The sequence below is a fragment of the Gambusia affinis genome, linkage group LG20, assembly GCF_019740435.1.
Source record: "Gambusia affinis linkage group LG20, SWU_Gaff_1.0, whole genome shotgun sequence".
NCBI lineage: Eukaryota > Metazoa > Chordata > Actinopteri > Cyprinodontiformes > Poeciliidae > Gambusia > Gambusia affinis.
In genome coordinates, this window is record NC_057887.1 from 10,108,020 (window position 1) to 10,122,594 (window position 14,575).

At 37.2% G+C, this 14,575-nt stretch overlaps 1 protein-coding gene across 1 annotated transcript; it reads left to right on the forward strand.

Annotated features, from left to right (window-relative positions):
* The first annotated feature begins 311 nt into the window (after positions 1 to 311).
* On the forward strand, positions 312 to 13,812 carry osbpl7 (oxysterol binding protein-like 7). The gene is made up of 23 exons (XM_044102064.1): positions 312 to 696; positions 2,885 to 3,093; positions 3,242 to 3,385; positions 3,473 to 3,526; positions 3,977 to 4,090; positions 4,187 to 4,339; positions 4,452 to 4,575; positions 4,880 to 4,998; positions 5,133 to 5,222; positions 5,349 to 5,372; positions 6,431 to 6,581; positions 6,788 to 6,894; positions 6,982 to 7,138; positions 8,203 to 8,349; positions 8,432 to 8,568; positions 9,086 to 9,223; positions 9,546 to 9,609; positions 9,693 to 9,771; positions 11,591 to 11,735; positions 11,832 to 11,982; positions 12,156 to 12,282; positions 12,424 to 12,546; positions 12,998 to 13,812. Exons 2-23 carry the CDS (start codon positions 2,962 to 2,964, stop codon positions 13,104 to 13,106), a joined length of 2,589 nt encoding a protein of 862 aa, XP_043957999.1. The 5' UTR covers positions 312 to 696; positions 2,885 to 2,961; the 3' UTR covers positions 13,107 to 13,812.
* Positions 13,813 to 14,575: the final 763 nt, after the last annotated feature.

The window sequence follows — 14,575 nt, forward strand, 5'->3', positions numbered from 1 at the left end:
ATTGTGTAGGTCAAATCAGAGTCATGACATAAATTTAGCATATTAAAAATACTTTATGGTTTTAGGAAATCTCAAATTTTGGTTTTCATTTGCTGTGAGCTATAATAATCACAATTAACATAAATTAATGTAAGAGCTGCAACAAAAATGAAGTACTGAGTCTATATAGGAAGTCGTTCTGCTTTGGCATTTTTAATGCGTAATTGTGCTTTTAAACAGATAACGTCCATAAATCCAATCCATAATCCAGTACTCATTCCTGTGGCTTCATACTGTGTAAACTGGCTGTGCAGAGTGAGCGGAGCCGCATTTCTGCTCTCCTACATCCCTTTCAGACAGTCGCTGTAATACCAGCTAATGCGGATAATGCTCAGGACACGACGGGTACGGCGCGCGCTCCCTGCCACGCGCAGTCCTGCTTGGATTTGGACGCAGCCCTCGTCCCCCCGCCGGCAGAGAGGGCACGGCCTGCCAGATTATGTGGCCAGAATCGTCAGTAATCTGTGGATTCAACATGTATTTTGACTTCTTCACTTGAACATTTTCAGACAGGTTTTTTTCCCACCTCCCTTCGTACTTCAAGCTACTGTAGATTTCTAATTAACTGATTAGATCTTTTTTTATTATTTTTTTTATTTTATTTCTGGATGAATCAAAAGAAGGCATCTGATGATGAGAGTCGATCGTGAAACTCAGGTAAGCACCTTCGAAAATATATTTTAAAAGTACGTTTTTAATTCAGACACAAAACACTAAGAGGGACATCTGCTCACTATAGCGCTAATCTGAACAGATCCAAGCGTTCACCTCTTCAGTGACATTTTAATAGGTCTTCATCCGAGGAAAGGAGGCAAATTAAGTCGACTTCTCTCTATAATAATAATAATCATTAGCTTATGTTTAATTACAGCTGCTGTATTGTCCTTTTCAGATATTTGATCAGTCTGTTGGAGTACATTTTTAAGTTTTAATTTGTCAAAATTACGCACAAGAACAAATACTTTCCCCATCTTGGAAGATGGGAAAAGTTTTCAACTTTTATAAATAGAAAACCAAAATGCAAAAATAGATCAGAGAAATAAACAGACGGAACATTTAAACATGATCCGACCAAATCAACAACGTCAATTTGAACGTTTACAAAATCTGTAAAAATTAGTCGGACTGAATTTTCCAGAGTGCTTCATGAACAGAGATTAATAATGAGAGAAGTTGTCTCAGTCTTTATTTCAAGAAAGAGATTATAGCTGTCATAATCTGAGCCTTTTAACCCCACCCTCTGGCAGTAGGCCACCTCCACCTTGGATGACTTCTTGGCCATGACTTCGACATAACAAATGACAGCTCCTGATGGTCAGCAGGGAGAAATGCTTCCTCTTATAAGACATGATTTTAATTCACTCACTGAATGTTTTCACAGAGCTCTACAAAACTAGAAAGGATTTATTTTTGTTCCCAAATAAATAACCATAATTGAGCTATTGTTTATATTAAATTATCTTAAGTAGAGAACAACAAATAAAAACAAAACAACATTAAACAGATGTAGTGTATTTCTTGCGCTTCCTCTTGAGTAAGTGAGCTCAGAATCCTCCAAATCCTTTCATCCTGTTTCCGCCCCGTGATGCTTTCATTACTGAGGTCAGTTACTGTGGTCATTCTTCTGCCCTTACATAACGCATCCAAGTCTCCTTGTACTCTCCACTTTCTTCTCCAACACCCCCACATAACCAAAACCCAACAAAACAAAGCAAAAGCGACAGAAATTCACAAAACTGACAAAAATCCACAAAGACATCCTGAAATCTATCTAAATCATTTAAAATACATAAATATCAATTAATTGCCTTAAATAACTAGCAGTTAGCTCTCCATACAAATGCATAAATTAAATAAATTCAACATGAACCTACAAAGGATTAGACTTAGAATAGATTAGTTTTAAAATGCAATTTTTTGTAATGGTTGGAACTTATTACACAATTTAAAGAAATTTTAACCAAACTACCTTATGAAATGGTTTGTGTTTTAGGGCAAAGGTTAATTTTTATTGTTGTGTCAGAGCTCTTTGGCTGGAGATCAAATTGCTCCAAGTAGCTAAAAGCATCTTCTGAAAATCTAATTAGACAAAGGTTAATCTTCCTCTTGCAGGCAGCCTTTACCATCGTGTCACATACAACACCAGATTAACAACCGGCCACTGCCATCCGCAACTGGCTATTAACATTTAATTTTCTGCAAAATGTGATTAAAAAAAGGGTTTTTTTGGCACTTATCTGTAAAAAAAAAAAAAAAAAGTGCATTATTAACTCTGGCATTTGGCATTATTGATTCAAATCTTGGTTTCGTTTTGAAGACTTGAAATTCAAGAGTGCCCTGGATTTCACCCTTACATTTTCCCACTTTACAACACCAAAGCGCAATGTATTTTTTATTTGGTTTTATGTGATTGACTCACACAAAGGGGTGAGAGTAATATATGAGTTTCCCAATTCTTTACTGATAAAAATCTTAGAAATAAATATTTTTTTAAGCCGCTTTTGGTTGGTTATGCTGCTGCTACCATGTTTTACTGTGAAGACGGTTTGCTCAAGGTTGTTTTCCACATCACACAGTATTTTGAATGCATGACAAAAAACTTCATATATTAATTGTATGACTTCTTAAGCAATTGGTTACATCACACTTTATTTAAGGATGTCAGAGTAATTCAAGCGTGGGAACAAATACTTGCCATACTTTTCAGATTTTAATTTCTAAACAATCTCTACATTTTATGTTGGACTTTCTCCCTTGAGGTTTATGCCTGTAACAAGACAAAAATAAATAATAATAAAAAAAGTTAATCTTTTCTCTATTTCTACTTCACTTTTTCTGACCACAGGAGGCTTTCAGTAGATTGTGGAGGGTCTTTCTAAACACACATCTAATCTCAACACCAAGAGGAGCGTGAGGACAGACATGGACGTGAATGGACCTTCACTCAATCGCAGCCAGTCGGTGGCGAGTGGTCTGGAGAAGACGTCACCATCGTGGAATAAGCCGGCCCTCTCTCAAAGCAGCAGCACTCTGTCATCTCGTCACTCCAGACAGGTCAGTCACAGGTCAGTTTCAGTCCAAAAAAATAAAAAATAAAATGTTGGAACAACTGTCGAAATTGTACATTTATCCCAGAAGAATCTCTGCCTACCTGAAATAAAACACACAATTTCAAGTGATTTTCTGTTTCACGTGTAAACAGGTTATCAAAGACTGGGAAGTAATTGATGACCTTCAAGTAGAAATGCAAGCAGGAAGTGAGTGTCCTCAGGATATGAGTCCTCCAGGAATGTGTGAGGGGTATCTTCTCAAGAGGAGGAAGTGGCCTCTGAAAGGCTGGCACAAGGTGAGGGGGCTGATGGTGGGAGGTGAATACATTTAATAATTGTACTATTTCTCTGGATGCATTACTTGAGATTTTCTTATTTTACAGAGATATTTTGTTCTGGAAGCAGGAATCTTACGCTACTCCAAAAACCAACAAGATGTAAGTAAACATTTAAGCCTTTAAGTACTGATGATACAGTGTTTTACCAAAAGTATTCATGGACCTGGAACTTGTTTACCTTTTGTCATATCACATCAGTAGACCGCAATATATTTTATCTGGATTTTATGTGGTAGATAGTCCACACAAAGTCGTGGATAATTTTGAAGTGGAAGGAAAATGATCCACGGTTTTCAACAAATACAAGAATTCAGATTTTGCTTCATAGCTAAAAACAAATATGAGAAGGAGAAAAATTTAGTTTTTAGTATTTTTTTGTTCCAATTATCTTCATATTTCTTCTCACGTTTCTTCATGTTTTTTTCCTGACATCTGCTTTTGCACAGTTTTAAAGATAGGCCTGTACTAACTTCAACACTAGAAAATATGGAAGTTGTGATTTCATGCAAAGGGATTTGAAAACACTTAAAACTTCTTTTTTTCCATCAGGTCTCCAAGGGTCGAGTCCAGGGTTCACTAGATGTTAGTCACACTGTTATGTCAATAAACAAAAAATCTAATCGTATCGACTTGGACGCTGGGGACATCCTCTATCACATCAAGGTAAGCATGGTCATTAAATTGTTGCTGATTAGTTGTAAACAAAAAAGTAGAGTGCTGTCCAAGTTAAAAGACAAAATACTTATTTTTATCTTCAAGGCAAAAAGCCACGATCTCTTCTACATTTGGGTGACGAAGCTGCAAGCACACCGCCTATACAAAAAGAACGAGATGACTCACGCTCACAGTGGCCTCCTGCAGATGCTGTCCAACACAACTCAGACTGGACAAGCTCACAGAAATGGAGATGTGGTGACTATGAAATCACTAGAATCAACCTGAACAGCACCTTCCCTTCAGGGGAATAAAAATGACTCCCACATTTGTTGCTTTTGACTTTTTGTGTCTGTTTTTGTGGTACCAGAGTTTGGCAGGAGTTGAAAACTCAGCGGGAGGATCGGGGGTCTTACCGTCAGCCAACACCGCCGTGAACACCAAGGTGTCGGCCTGGCTGAGGCACAGCCACAATCCAGACACATGCGTTCAAGGTACTGTACACACAGTCAGCTAGAAAAGACCAGACCAGAGACCAAAGACCAGAGGTCATCAACCGTTACAAACCACGGCTGCTTTCACCCTTTATAAATAAAATGTATTTAGCACTCTGCAACCTAAAGACTAAATGAAAAAAAAAAAAGATATTTATTGAAGTTGAAATCATAATTTATACTAAAAATAAATAAATTCATGAATAATGAATAAATAAACATTGAATGAATTACTTTTGTTTTCTAGTAAATCAAATAAAAGCCCGAAGTTGGAGAAGTGACTGAACAGAATGATTCGTTTCAGAGTTAAATCGCTGTAATTTGGACCTGTCGGAGCTGAACCGTTTAATTCTGAGGCTTCAGGCCATGGAGGTGGGCCAGAATTTCACTAACGGAGACCTGCAACGCATCATCAGCACACAGGTATTCAAAGGCTCACCACTTGATTTATACAGCTGCTGTAATTAAAGTTAATTAAGACATAGCACTATCCAATCTTTTTTTTTTTTTTTTTTTTTTTTTAAAACAAAAAAAACAAACAAAACAAAACAAAACAGAATCTGTCACTTGAGAAGCCAAAGAAGACAAAGTCAGGAAAGATTTGGGGTCACTCTCGCACACTATCCAGAGTGGAGGCCCTGGGAATGGTAAGAATGGTCTGTAAATTCACTCTCTCTCTTTATGCACTACTTTAACATTTATATAAGTTTAAAATGATGGACGTCTGGATTTTGATTGTATTTGTTTAAAACTTTCGTTTATTCATTTCAAAGCCTGTTCGGGGGATTTCCAAGTCGGTGAGTTGCTGTAAAGTAATAGCTATAGAATTGAACGTAACTGGATCAAAATGCAACATAAGTAACATTTTTCTTAAATTTTACAATAATACAATGCATTTCCATATCATACTCATTCATACAATGAAATCACTTCACTGGAATTTGGTGGATTAGGCTTATTAAATCACTTAAAACACAACATACACCAAAATGTTTGATATTGTTCTTTAAAGAATGCTGACCTGCAAAAGACAACATTACTCCTAACACCAATAATAGCTGTTCAGGTAAATCCTATTTGATTTTGAATAAATAAATAATTAAATGACTTGATATAAAATAAAACTGTAAACTGAATACACTAATTAAGCTCAACTAAGTGTGACAATCACCAGAATGGGAGAAATGTTTTGTTTACGTGCCTTGCTCTGCTTCTAGTTGCACCATCTAGTCTAATGTACAATGTTTTGCAGTAAAAGTATAATTTTAGTTCAAATGCATTGATGCTTTATTGCTGTAAGATCTATCAGCAGGTTACGCTTCAAGTAATATTTATACCAAATATTGATCTAGCTTGGTTTAGCTTAGCTTGTCTGGAGGGGCTAAACACAAATGCACACCACACTTTACAGATTTTTGTCTTGATTTTGGAAACCATGCATCTTTTTCCTTTTGCTCTGTTTTGTATTTGTCTTTCACATAAAGTCCCGGTAAAATTAATATTTTCGGGATTAAAAACTAGAAAAACCTTAAAAAGTTATCGACTATGAACACTAAGCTTACAAGGATCCATGTTCTACTTTTCATTGGAAGCTTTCATGAGTCAAAAACCTTCATGAAAATATTGCTTGGTTGCAGATACACAAATGCAACAAATACTGTTTGAGCCTCGTTTGAAACAGAGCCCAGATTCTTTCCAGCTGTCTGTCAGGGTGCATGTGGGTGCCAGCACACACTTTTTGTGCAGGATAACGGATCAAAGCAGTAACACCAGGCACAAACTGACAGACAACAGGCAAACTGTTAAATTAACCATTATTTAAACCATAATGTGTCCTCTCCTGTTCACCTTCCAGCTGTCCTCCAGTCACCTGAGCAGCTCGTCCCACCTCGGTGTGTCGGTGCCCTCTATCCCCGACTATGTCTACTCCCAGCTGTCCCCTCCCACTATCTTATCACCTGAGGGCAAGAAAATTCAGCAGGACATCTGCGCCATGTCAACTCAAGGTCAGGCAAACAAATTACAATCAGCACCACAAATGTTTCTCTTCAATTTTCAACTAGATTAACAAATTTGAAGACATGGAAGGACTTATTTAAGGCTCAACATCTTCAATGGTGGCCAGAGAAAGTCGATGGAAAATACTCTAGTATTATTCACTGAAATATCATGTATAAGTGTATTTCTAAATCATTCTCCTGTGCATCTTCAGTGCTTTCTTCCCTGAAGTCAGTGCATGAAACTCTGTCCCTGGAGAGGCAAAAATTGCAAGAGGCCTGGGAAGCCAACAACCTCCATCAGTCTAACACGTTAGCTGTGGTACGATAAACATCTTCTGCCATGTTTTCCTGCTTTACTTGTTTTGAGGACCAGTTTTAGACTTCCTTCTTGCTCTGTCGTCATCAGCCTGCGCCGTCTCACGGGCCTCCTTCAGTAACAGATTCGGCAGCAGAGTATTTTGATGCCAACGACGACGTCCTTTGTGGTAGCTCTTCTGAGGTGTCTGATGAATCCGGGCTCAGTGATGGAAGCACCAGTAATTCAGAACCAGAGGAGGGACATGGTGAGTACGGCTGAACATTTTAACTAATGTTACCTCAACAATTACCCTCGATCCCAAGGGCCTGATGTTGGGACTCCCCTTAAAGAATTATTTGATCGTCTTTTCACATAAACCAACCTTAATGTCAGTATGTCCAAATTCCCTGTACAGGTACATTTCCATATAAGTGGTTTCATGAGAATTATCTATGATAGTGAATGAAACACATTGGAATTACCTGAACTAGATGTGATGGTGTACCTTTTTGTAAAAGAAAAATTGTCTCAACTTTTTGTATTTTCTCAGTGATAATTGCCCTCTAGACCAGGCATGTTTTGTCATGTTGTTTCTGCGGTTCAAAGTCCGACTTGATCGCCCTCACCTGCTGCTGCACACTGCCAGTAATCTAGCTGAAAGAAAACTTCAACACTTTACTTGCTTATATTTGTGGCACATTAATTTACTTGGCTATATCTCAAGCTGCAAAGAAACACAGGCAGTCATGGAGAAAAAAGTATAACTCTTACTAAAATAACATGGTTTTAAAAGTTAGTTGGCAAGCTACAAATTAAAGTTGACCTCAACTAATTACCCAGCTAATATAAGTGTGCTTAGAAAGGTATATTGTTTACAATACATATTTAAGAATTACTGCATGTAGCAGATACTTCTTTTTGCTTATATCAATGTATTAAAAACAATTAACATACAGAGCAAAATAAAAATAACCTTCATTTTACTTCAGTGGGGAAATGAAGCAGCAAAGTGACAGGGAAATTGAAGCATTAGGGTTAACGTGAAAGTGAAAATTAAAACCAGAAAACAAGAGAAAATGGCATCATAAAACTACAGTATTTTTTATTACTCAAGGTTATCCAATTATGAAATCATCATATGAGCCACTACTTCATTAAGAACATAACCTGAGATTTGAATGCTTTTCATCACAGCAAAACAAAATATATTCACATTTCATTGTGTTTGCTAGCACAGCTCCTACCCCTCTGTTTCAGAGCCTCAAAAAAAATAAAAATAAAACAAAATATGAGATCAAAATTAATTCAGATTTTTCTCCTGCTGTGCAGCATCAACAACCAGGAAGTACCGAGCAAGTATTTCCAGGACTCCAAACAATGTTGTTCTCAAGAGAACTGGCCATCGAACGACTCTACCGGCTCCCTGCCCTGACAACAGCCACGTCGGCCTCATGGCTATTCTCTACAACAACATAGGCAAGTAGCGATTTCTAGTTCAGAGAGGAAAAACTAAAACTGACGTTACATTGTTTGAGGCATCTGTCCCTTTTTTCCTCAGGTAAAGACTTGGCTCGAGTCTCCATGCCAGCAGCTCTCAATGAGCCAATTAACCTGCTGCAGAGGCTGTGTGAAGAGCTGGAGTACAGCGAGCTGCTGGACACGGCCAGCAACACACCAGACCCATACCAGAGGATGGTAAGACTGTCCTGCGTACCTGTAACCTGTAACATAACCCCTGTACTGCAGGATGTTTGTTTGCAAAAGAGAAAAAAAACAACAAAAAAAACAACATGTGTAAGTGTCAATATTAGCTGACAAAATTGTCTTACTATCATTCTCAAGATCATGAGTTGAATGTGTTAATATTACAAAGAAGAAATTTTAACAAAATGAGTAGTTCTGTATTTCATAGTTCAACATGACTTGTCATGGCATTAAGGTATAGCTTGTATTAGCAATGCATTGGTCTATTTTAGATGTTTTCATCTTGCACCAGCTGTAAAACAATATGACCATCTAACCTTGACTTTATTTAAAACAATAAAAGGAAAGAAGTCTCTACATGAAATGTAAGGTGGAAGCAAAGTTGAAACGAATTTGAAAATTTTCAACCTCCATCCCTGTCAGTTAGAGGAAATAAATGCAGTCATTTTCAAATTTGTCTGTGAAAAAATTAAACAAGTCTAATTTCTTTTTATTTTCACAAATCCAGGTTTACGTCGCTGCCTTTGCTATTTCTGGTTATTCCACAGCAACGTTCAGAAACCGCTACAAGCCCTTTAATCCAGTGTTGGGAGAAACCTTCGAGTGCATCAGAGATGATCGAGGTTTCCGCTTCATCAGTGAGCAGGTAGCTGTGTCTTTTTTTGTTTTATATCCACATAAGAATTTAAAATAAACATTTGAACTCTGCAGAAGATTTAATACAATTATGATAGGAAATTAAGATGACTAATCCATAGTTTTATTTGTCTGCTCTGTCCAACCAAGTCCTGTTGGTACACATAAAATGATTTATCGCCTTAAAAACTTACAGAAGATTAATATGAATTCTTCAGCCAGTTACAGTTTAATTTCACCCCTTAAAAAAGCTAACACGTGAGATTTGTGTATATGTTGCATTTTCCAAAGTTTTTTTTTTTTTTTTAAATCACTTCTTCATGGTGTACCAGGTATGCCACCACCCACCCATCTCAGCCTGCCATGCTGAGTCAGAAAACTTCACATTTTGGCAAGGTAACAACTCTGTTAGCATCTGTTTATAAAAAGTTGTTCCTTCACATGTATATAAATGTATATGTGTTGCCCTGTGTCAACAGACCAAAGATGGAAGAATAAATTCTGGGGAAAGTCACTGGAGATTGTGCCGACAGGAATGGTCAATGTAACTTTGCCAAGGTAAACCATCGTGCCTTATGTTATTAATTCACTGCTGTTTTGGTAGACATAACTCTTGATTTTTTTTTAGGGAGCTTAAAACATGTCTTAATTTAGCTAGCAGAAAATTGAAAGCCCTCCTATGGCAGTTAGTATTTTATCCCACACAAAATTAGCTGTCATTTCAGTTTGCTAGTTTGGTTGATATAAAATGATTTTGTTTTATTGCCAATGCTCATTGGTTTAAAGTAGAATCAAATAATAATACTTTCTAGGCTACAAAATAATCTAGTTTATTTTTACAGTAACTGAAAATAATCCACCAATTCCTTGTGGAAATTGTGCTTTTTGAGAGTTGTCTTCCAGCTCATTTATTACCAGTGCATGACTCACACACAATGTTAGGTTCAAAATCATTTTAGCTTTGAAAGCTATCTGGTAATTTTTCATCATCTATTATCATAAATATCTAATTCATGAAGAGGCCATCTTATGCTTGTTCAAATCTCATCCCCCACTAGTAAAATACACAATAACTGTACAAACACAATGGGAACCTTGCAAAGGCATTAATACTTTGCAGCACGAAGTTCTAAAAATAACCACAAGTGAAGCAGCCCAGGTAGAGAAGTGCAGAGCAAGTGGGAATTAGCGTGCTAAAGGTGTTATGTGATGAATTGTTCTTGGAGGAGGTGAGTGTTAAAGAGATTTTAGGAGTTAGACTAGGATCCTATTGCTCCAAACTCAGTCCTGTAAATCAGTGGTTTCCAAGGCAAAGATCACAACCTCCACCAAGGGTCATGAAACACCAACGAATAATTTTTCAGAAAATACCTGTTAATACAGCTATTGGCAGTGGACATAGACAATAGTAACAAATGAAAATTTTAGGGTCAGAAACTTTGCCAGAGATATGTTTCTGATTTGGTACAGAAAATATTTGGTAATAAACGCTCTAGAAGAAGCAGAAAACAGATTTACATGGTTGTCAAACCTGGTGCTAAAATGTGTAGCATCAAAGATAACTCTGAAGGAGTTCTGAAAAAGGTTTCACTGCTTTGGTGCAACATATAAAGAAACACAGGAAATATCAAAACATTTGCATTATAAAATCAGATTTTCATCAGTCATTCGTGGTCTTTTTACTTGTTTTATTGAAACCAACAGAAAACATTCAAAACTATATAATACTATTGCATTTCTGACTGTGATTTGGTAGTTTAATAAAGATGTGCTGCTTTAAGTAAATAACCCTTTTGCTAAGACAGGCTGTCGCTGTTTTTTCGACATTAAAAAACTTGAAACTTTGACATGGCAAACATGACACTCTATATAAACTTCATATAAGTGCAACTATAATTGTAACCAATGAAAGTACTACTCAGGTGTTGTAGCAATTACCCAAAAATATCATTGGTTACTCTCATGCTTCTCTGTGCATATGCTATGAAAATTAATTCACGTCTTCTTGCTGAATGCTTGAAATGGCTGACTTGGTGGGGGACCTGGTCTTACATTATTCTTAAGTTAATTGTTTCAACTTTGAGGCACCCATAGACTGCACATAGGTCACTGAACTTCATTCTCCTGCTCAATAAGTATGGAGAGAAAATGGTGATGTCACAGCAATAGCAACATCCCCCATTTGGGCGCAGCACAGCGCTAAATGTTGCACCCTTAACCCCAACACAGCTGCACTATACCAAATCAAAGCACATAGACAGGACTCAACGTTTTTTAAAAATGACACAAATGAAAATCTGTATATGTTGGATATTTGCTTTACTGATTGAGCCCTTAGGAGTCACTTTGACTCGACTGTATTTTGAATGTTTTCTAGGTATGGTGATCACTATGAGTGGAACAAAGTGGTAACCTGCATCCACAACGTGCTCAGCCAGCAGAGGTATCTGGAGCATTATGGAGAGGTGACCATTCAAAACCTGACTAACAACACCTGCACCTGCAAGATCACCTTTGTCAAGGTTAATGAAGCAGCTTCTCAGAAACTCAGAATATTTTCTTTTAATGCCTTCTTTGAAAAATCAAACAAAAATGATTTTGCTTGTGTTCTTATTTAGTCTCGTTACTGGGGTTCAGACTCAAACAAGAACGAAGTGCAAGGGACAGTTATCGACCAAAGTGGCAATGTCATTCACCGGTTTGGAGGTCTTTGGCATGAAGGAATCTTCTGCGATACTCTGCCGACTCCAAAATGCATCTGGAAGCCTAGTGAGTCTCTTTATTTCAGCGAAAATTAAAACACAATGCTCTGCGGTGTTTGCATCACACATTGATGTTGTTTATCACAAAGGCTCTGTTTTTAAGGTGAAAGGTTTAAGTAGCATAAATCCAAGTGTCACGTTTGTGCTGCGGCCCATCTGAGAAGCTTCTGTCTTGTACAGATCCTCAGCCAAAGGATTACCTGCTGTATTATGGCTTCTCTTCGTTTGCCATGGAGCTGAATGAACTCACGCCAAACCTGAAGCCTCTCCTCCCTCCTACCGACACTCGCCTGCGCCCAGACCAAAGGTCAGAGATCCTTTGGGATTTCAAACACTATTTAAAACCATCGTTTAAAATTATAGATGTGTAGGTTGTGAAAACATGGCACAAAATAATAAAATGTGCAACTTACTTTTGGAGTGATATTTCTTTCTGGATGTTCTGCAGAATGCTGGAGGAAGGAAAAGTTGCCGAGGCCGACAAGAAGAAAGACGACGTTGAAGAAATTCAAAGAGAGCAGAGAAAACAGCTCGCCAAAAGGGGAGAGGAGCATATTCCTCGGTTTTTCAAGTAAGTGCAGACTAAATCTGGACAGATTTGTTTATTGGTCAAACTGTGTAAAAATGTCCTTTAATTAACAAAGTTGACTTAGGGGTCATCATTTTTCCAAAACAAGTATTCAATAAATTAATGATTTAAACATATTATTGTATGCACATAAGACAATTTTTGTTTTAAAATGCTACTAGCAAAGCCAAATAGGTATTAGATTGTACATAACTATTTTTCTAAGGCTCCCTAGTTTCACTTTATTTAATTTTAGGTAGAACACAATCTCTTCTTATTAGAATAGAAGATGCTACTTCATTTACAGCGTTGGTAACACAGAGATGTTTCAGAAGTGCAAGGTGTATAATCCATATTCTGTGAAAAACAAAATATGTTTTTCATTAGTGTCACCATAATCACCAGAATATTCTAGGTTTTCAAATGACTAATCTCCTTCCGTTCTTTGCCTAAGGAAAGCCAAAGATTCCTGTGGACGGGATGTGTGGCTGACCAATGGCACTTACTGGAAGCTCAGGGATGATCCAGGTTTTTCTAATCTTGAAAATATAGTCCTGTGGTAATGGAAAGGGACCACAGCAACATGCGCACTTTAGTGAGAAAACCACCAGTGTTTGGTGGTTTTGAACAGCATAAATGACCTACTCTGACAGAGTGGAGACTGTGCTGCTTCTGATCTCTGACAGCCATCCTTCATCGACACATTTAGACACAACTTGTGGGAAAACAGACAGAAATTTCCCTTTGATGAGCTTATTGTATCATGATTTATAGAATATTTCAACTTAATGGACGCACAATTTTAGAACCTAAAAGTTTTCTTTAAGATTAGTGGACTCTTGAGTCTGTTATTGAATCTTGTGCAAAATTTCATTTAAATCTCGTCCTCTTAAACAGCTTTAACTGCATTTTCTAACTGACTGGATAAATGAGCTGGAATCTATTTTACAGTCAAAGTAAAGCCAGCTGATGTTGCTGCTATGTAGATGTGATGATACTGCCACCATATATAGAGCAGCATCTCTGTCCTCTGTGGGCTTACTAATGTTTTTGCTGCCTCGAGAGGCCAAATAAGGTACAGCAGATTTGCAGCGTATTTTGTCCAGGAAACCAGCAAGTAAGCGATGAATAATAGACTTTTGCACATGTTTTAATTTAGACCAATTTTTGTTAAATCAGTCTACAACTGAGTGTTGTTCCTCAGGTTTAGCTCACTTTGGATGAAGCGCTTTCCTAAATGACAAAAATGATGCAATATTTACCCTTTGAGTCATCTTTCTCGTACAAGTTATTTACTACTGTTACTGGTTATCTAAAAAAATATATTTACTAATAAAGATGATGATAATATGTATCCAACTTCTTTTGATTGTTATTCTTGGTACAATGGAAAAACATCCAGTAAAGTTTATAATTATTATTTATTTTTCTACGGTTATAACTTCATCAATAGTGATTCATTTAGTGCTCAGAATACTGGTATTCACACTTACTGTCAGTAATAATGATAGTAAGTGTGAAAATTAAAACCATGTAAATAGCATTCAGTCAGAAGAAGTGGGTGCAAAACTTTGTTTATGAGGCTAGTATGAAATCCAAAAGGTATCATAGCATCTTCAAATGAACATGATATCAACAGTGAGACACGGCGGTGATAGTGTCATGATGTGAGGTTTTATTTACTTATGTCTTAGATTTAACTTGGGATTCGTAGAGGTGGCTAAAACTACAGTTCCAAATAAACACAAATCTTTCTTCTCCAAAGCTAAAGATGCATGAGCATCACGGTGAGTCCAATTCACTTAAACAGCATCTTTACTGGAACTAAGTGAAAGTGTAAGAACAGCCAAGCCAGAATCCTGAACTACATCTGACTGAAAACCTGTGGGGTCTCCTGGAACCGACTGTGGACAAAAGATTTCCTCTTGATCAAATCAACATGTGAGACGCTCGCAGTAGAAGTCTGAACACTGAAATTAGATCAACAAATGGTTCAGTAAAACTTTAGTTAAGGTTATTCATTCTATAGCAA

Bases quoted from the DNA above. Each gene is read 5' to 3' on its own strand.
- osbpl7 (XM_044102064.1), top strand. From the start codon at position 2,962: ATGGACGTGAATGGACCTTCACTCAATCGCAGCCAGTCGGTGGCGAGT. The intron at 4,999-5,132 runs GTATTCAAAGGC...AAAACAAAACAG, and splicing joins AACGCATCATCAGCACACAG to AATCTGTCACTTGAGAAGCC. The intron at 6,895-6,981 runs GTACGATAAACA...TGTCGTCATCAG, and splicing joins AGTCTAACACGTTAGCTGTG to CCTGCGCCGTCTCACGGGCC.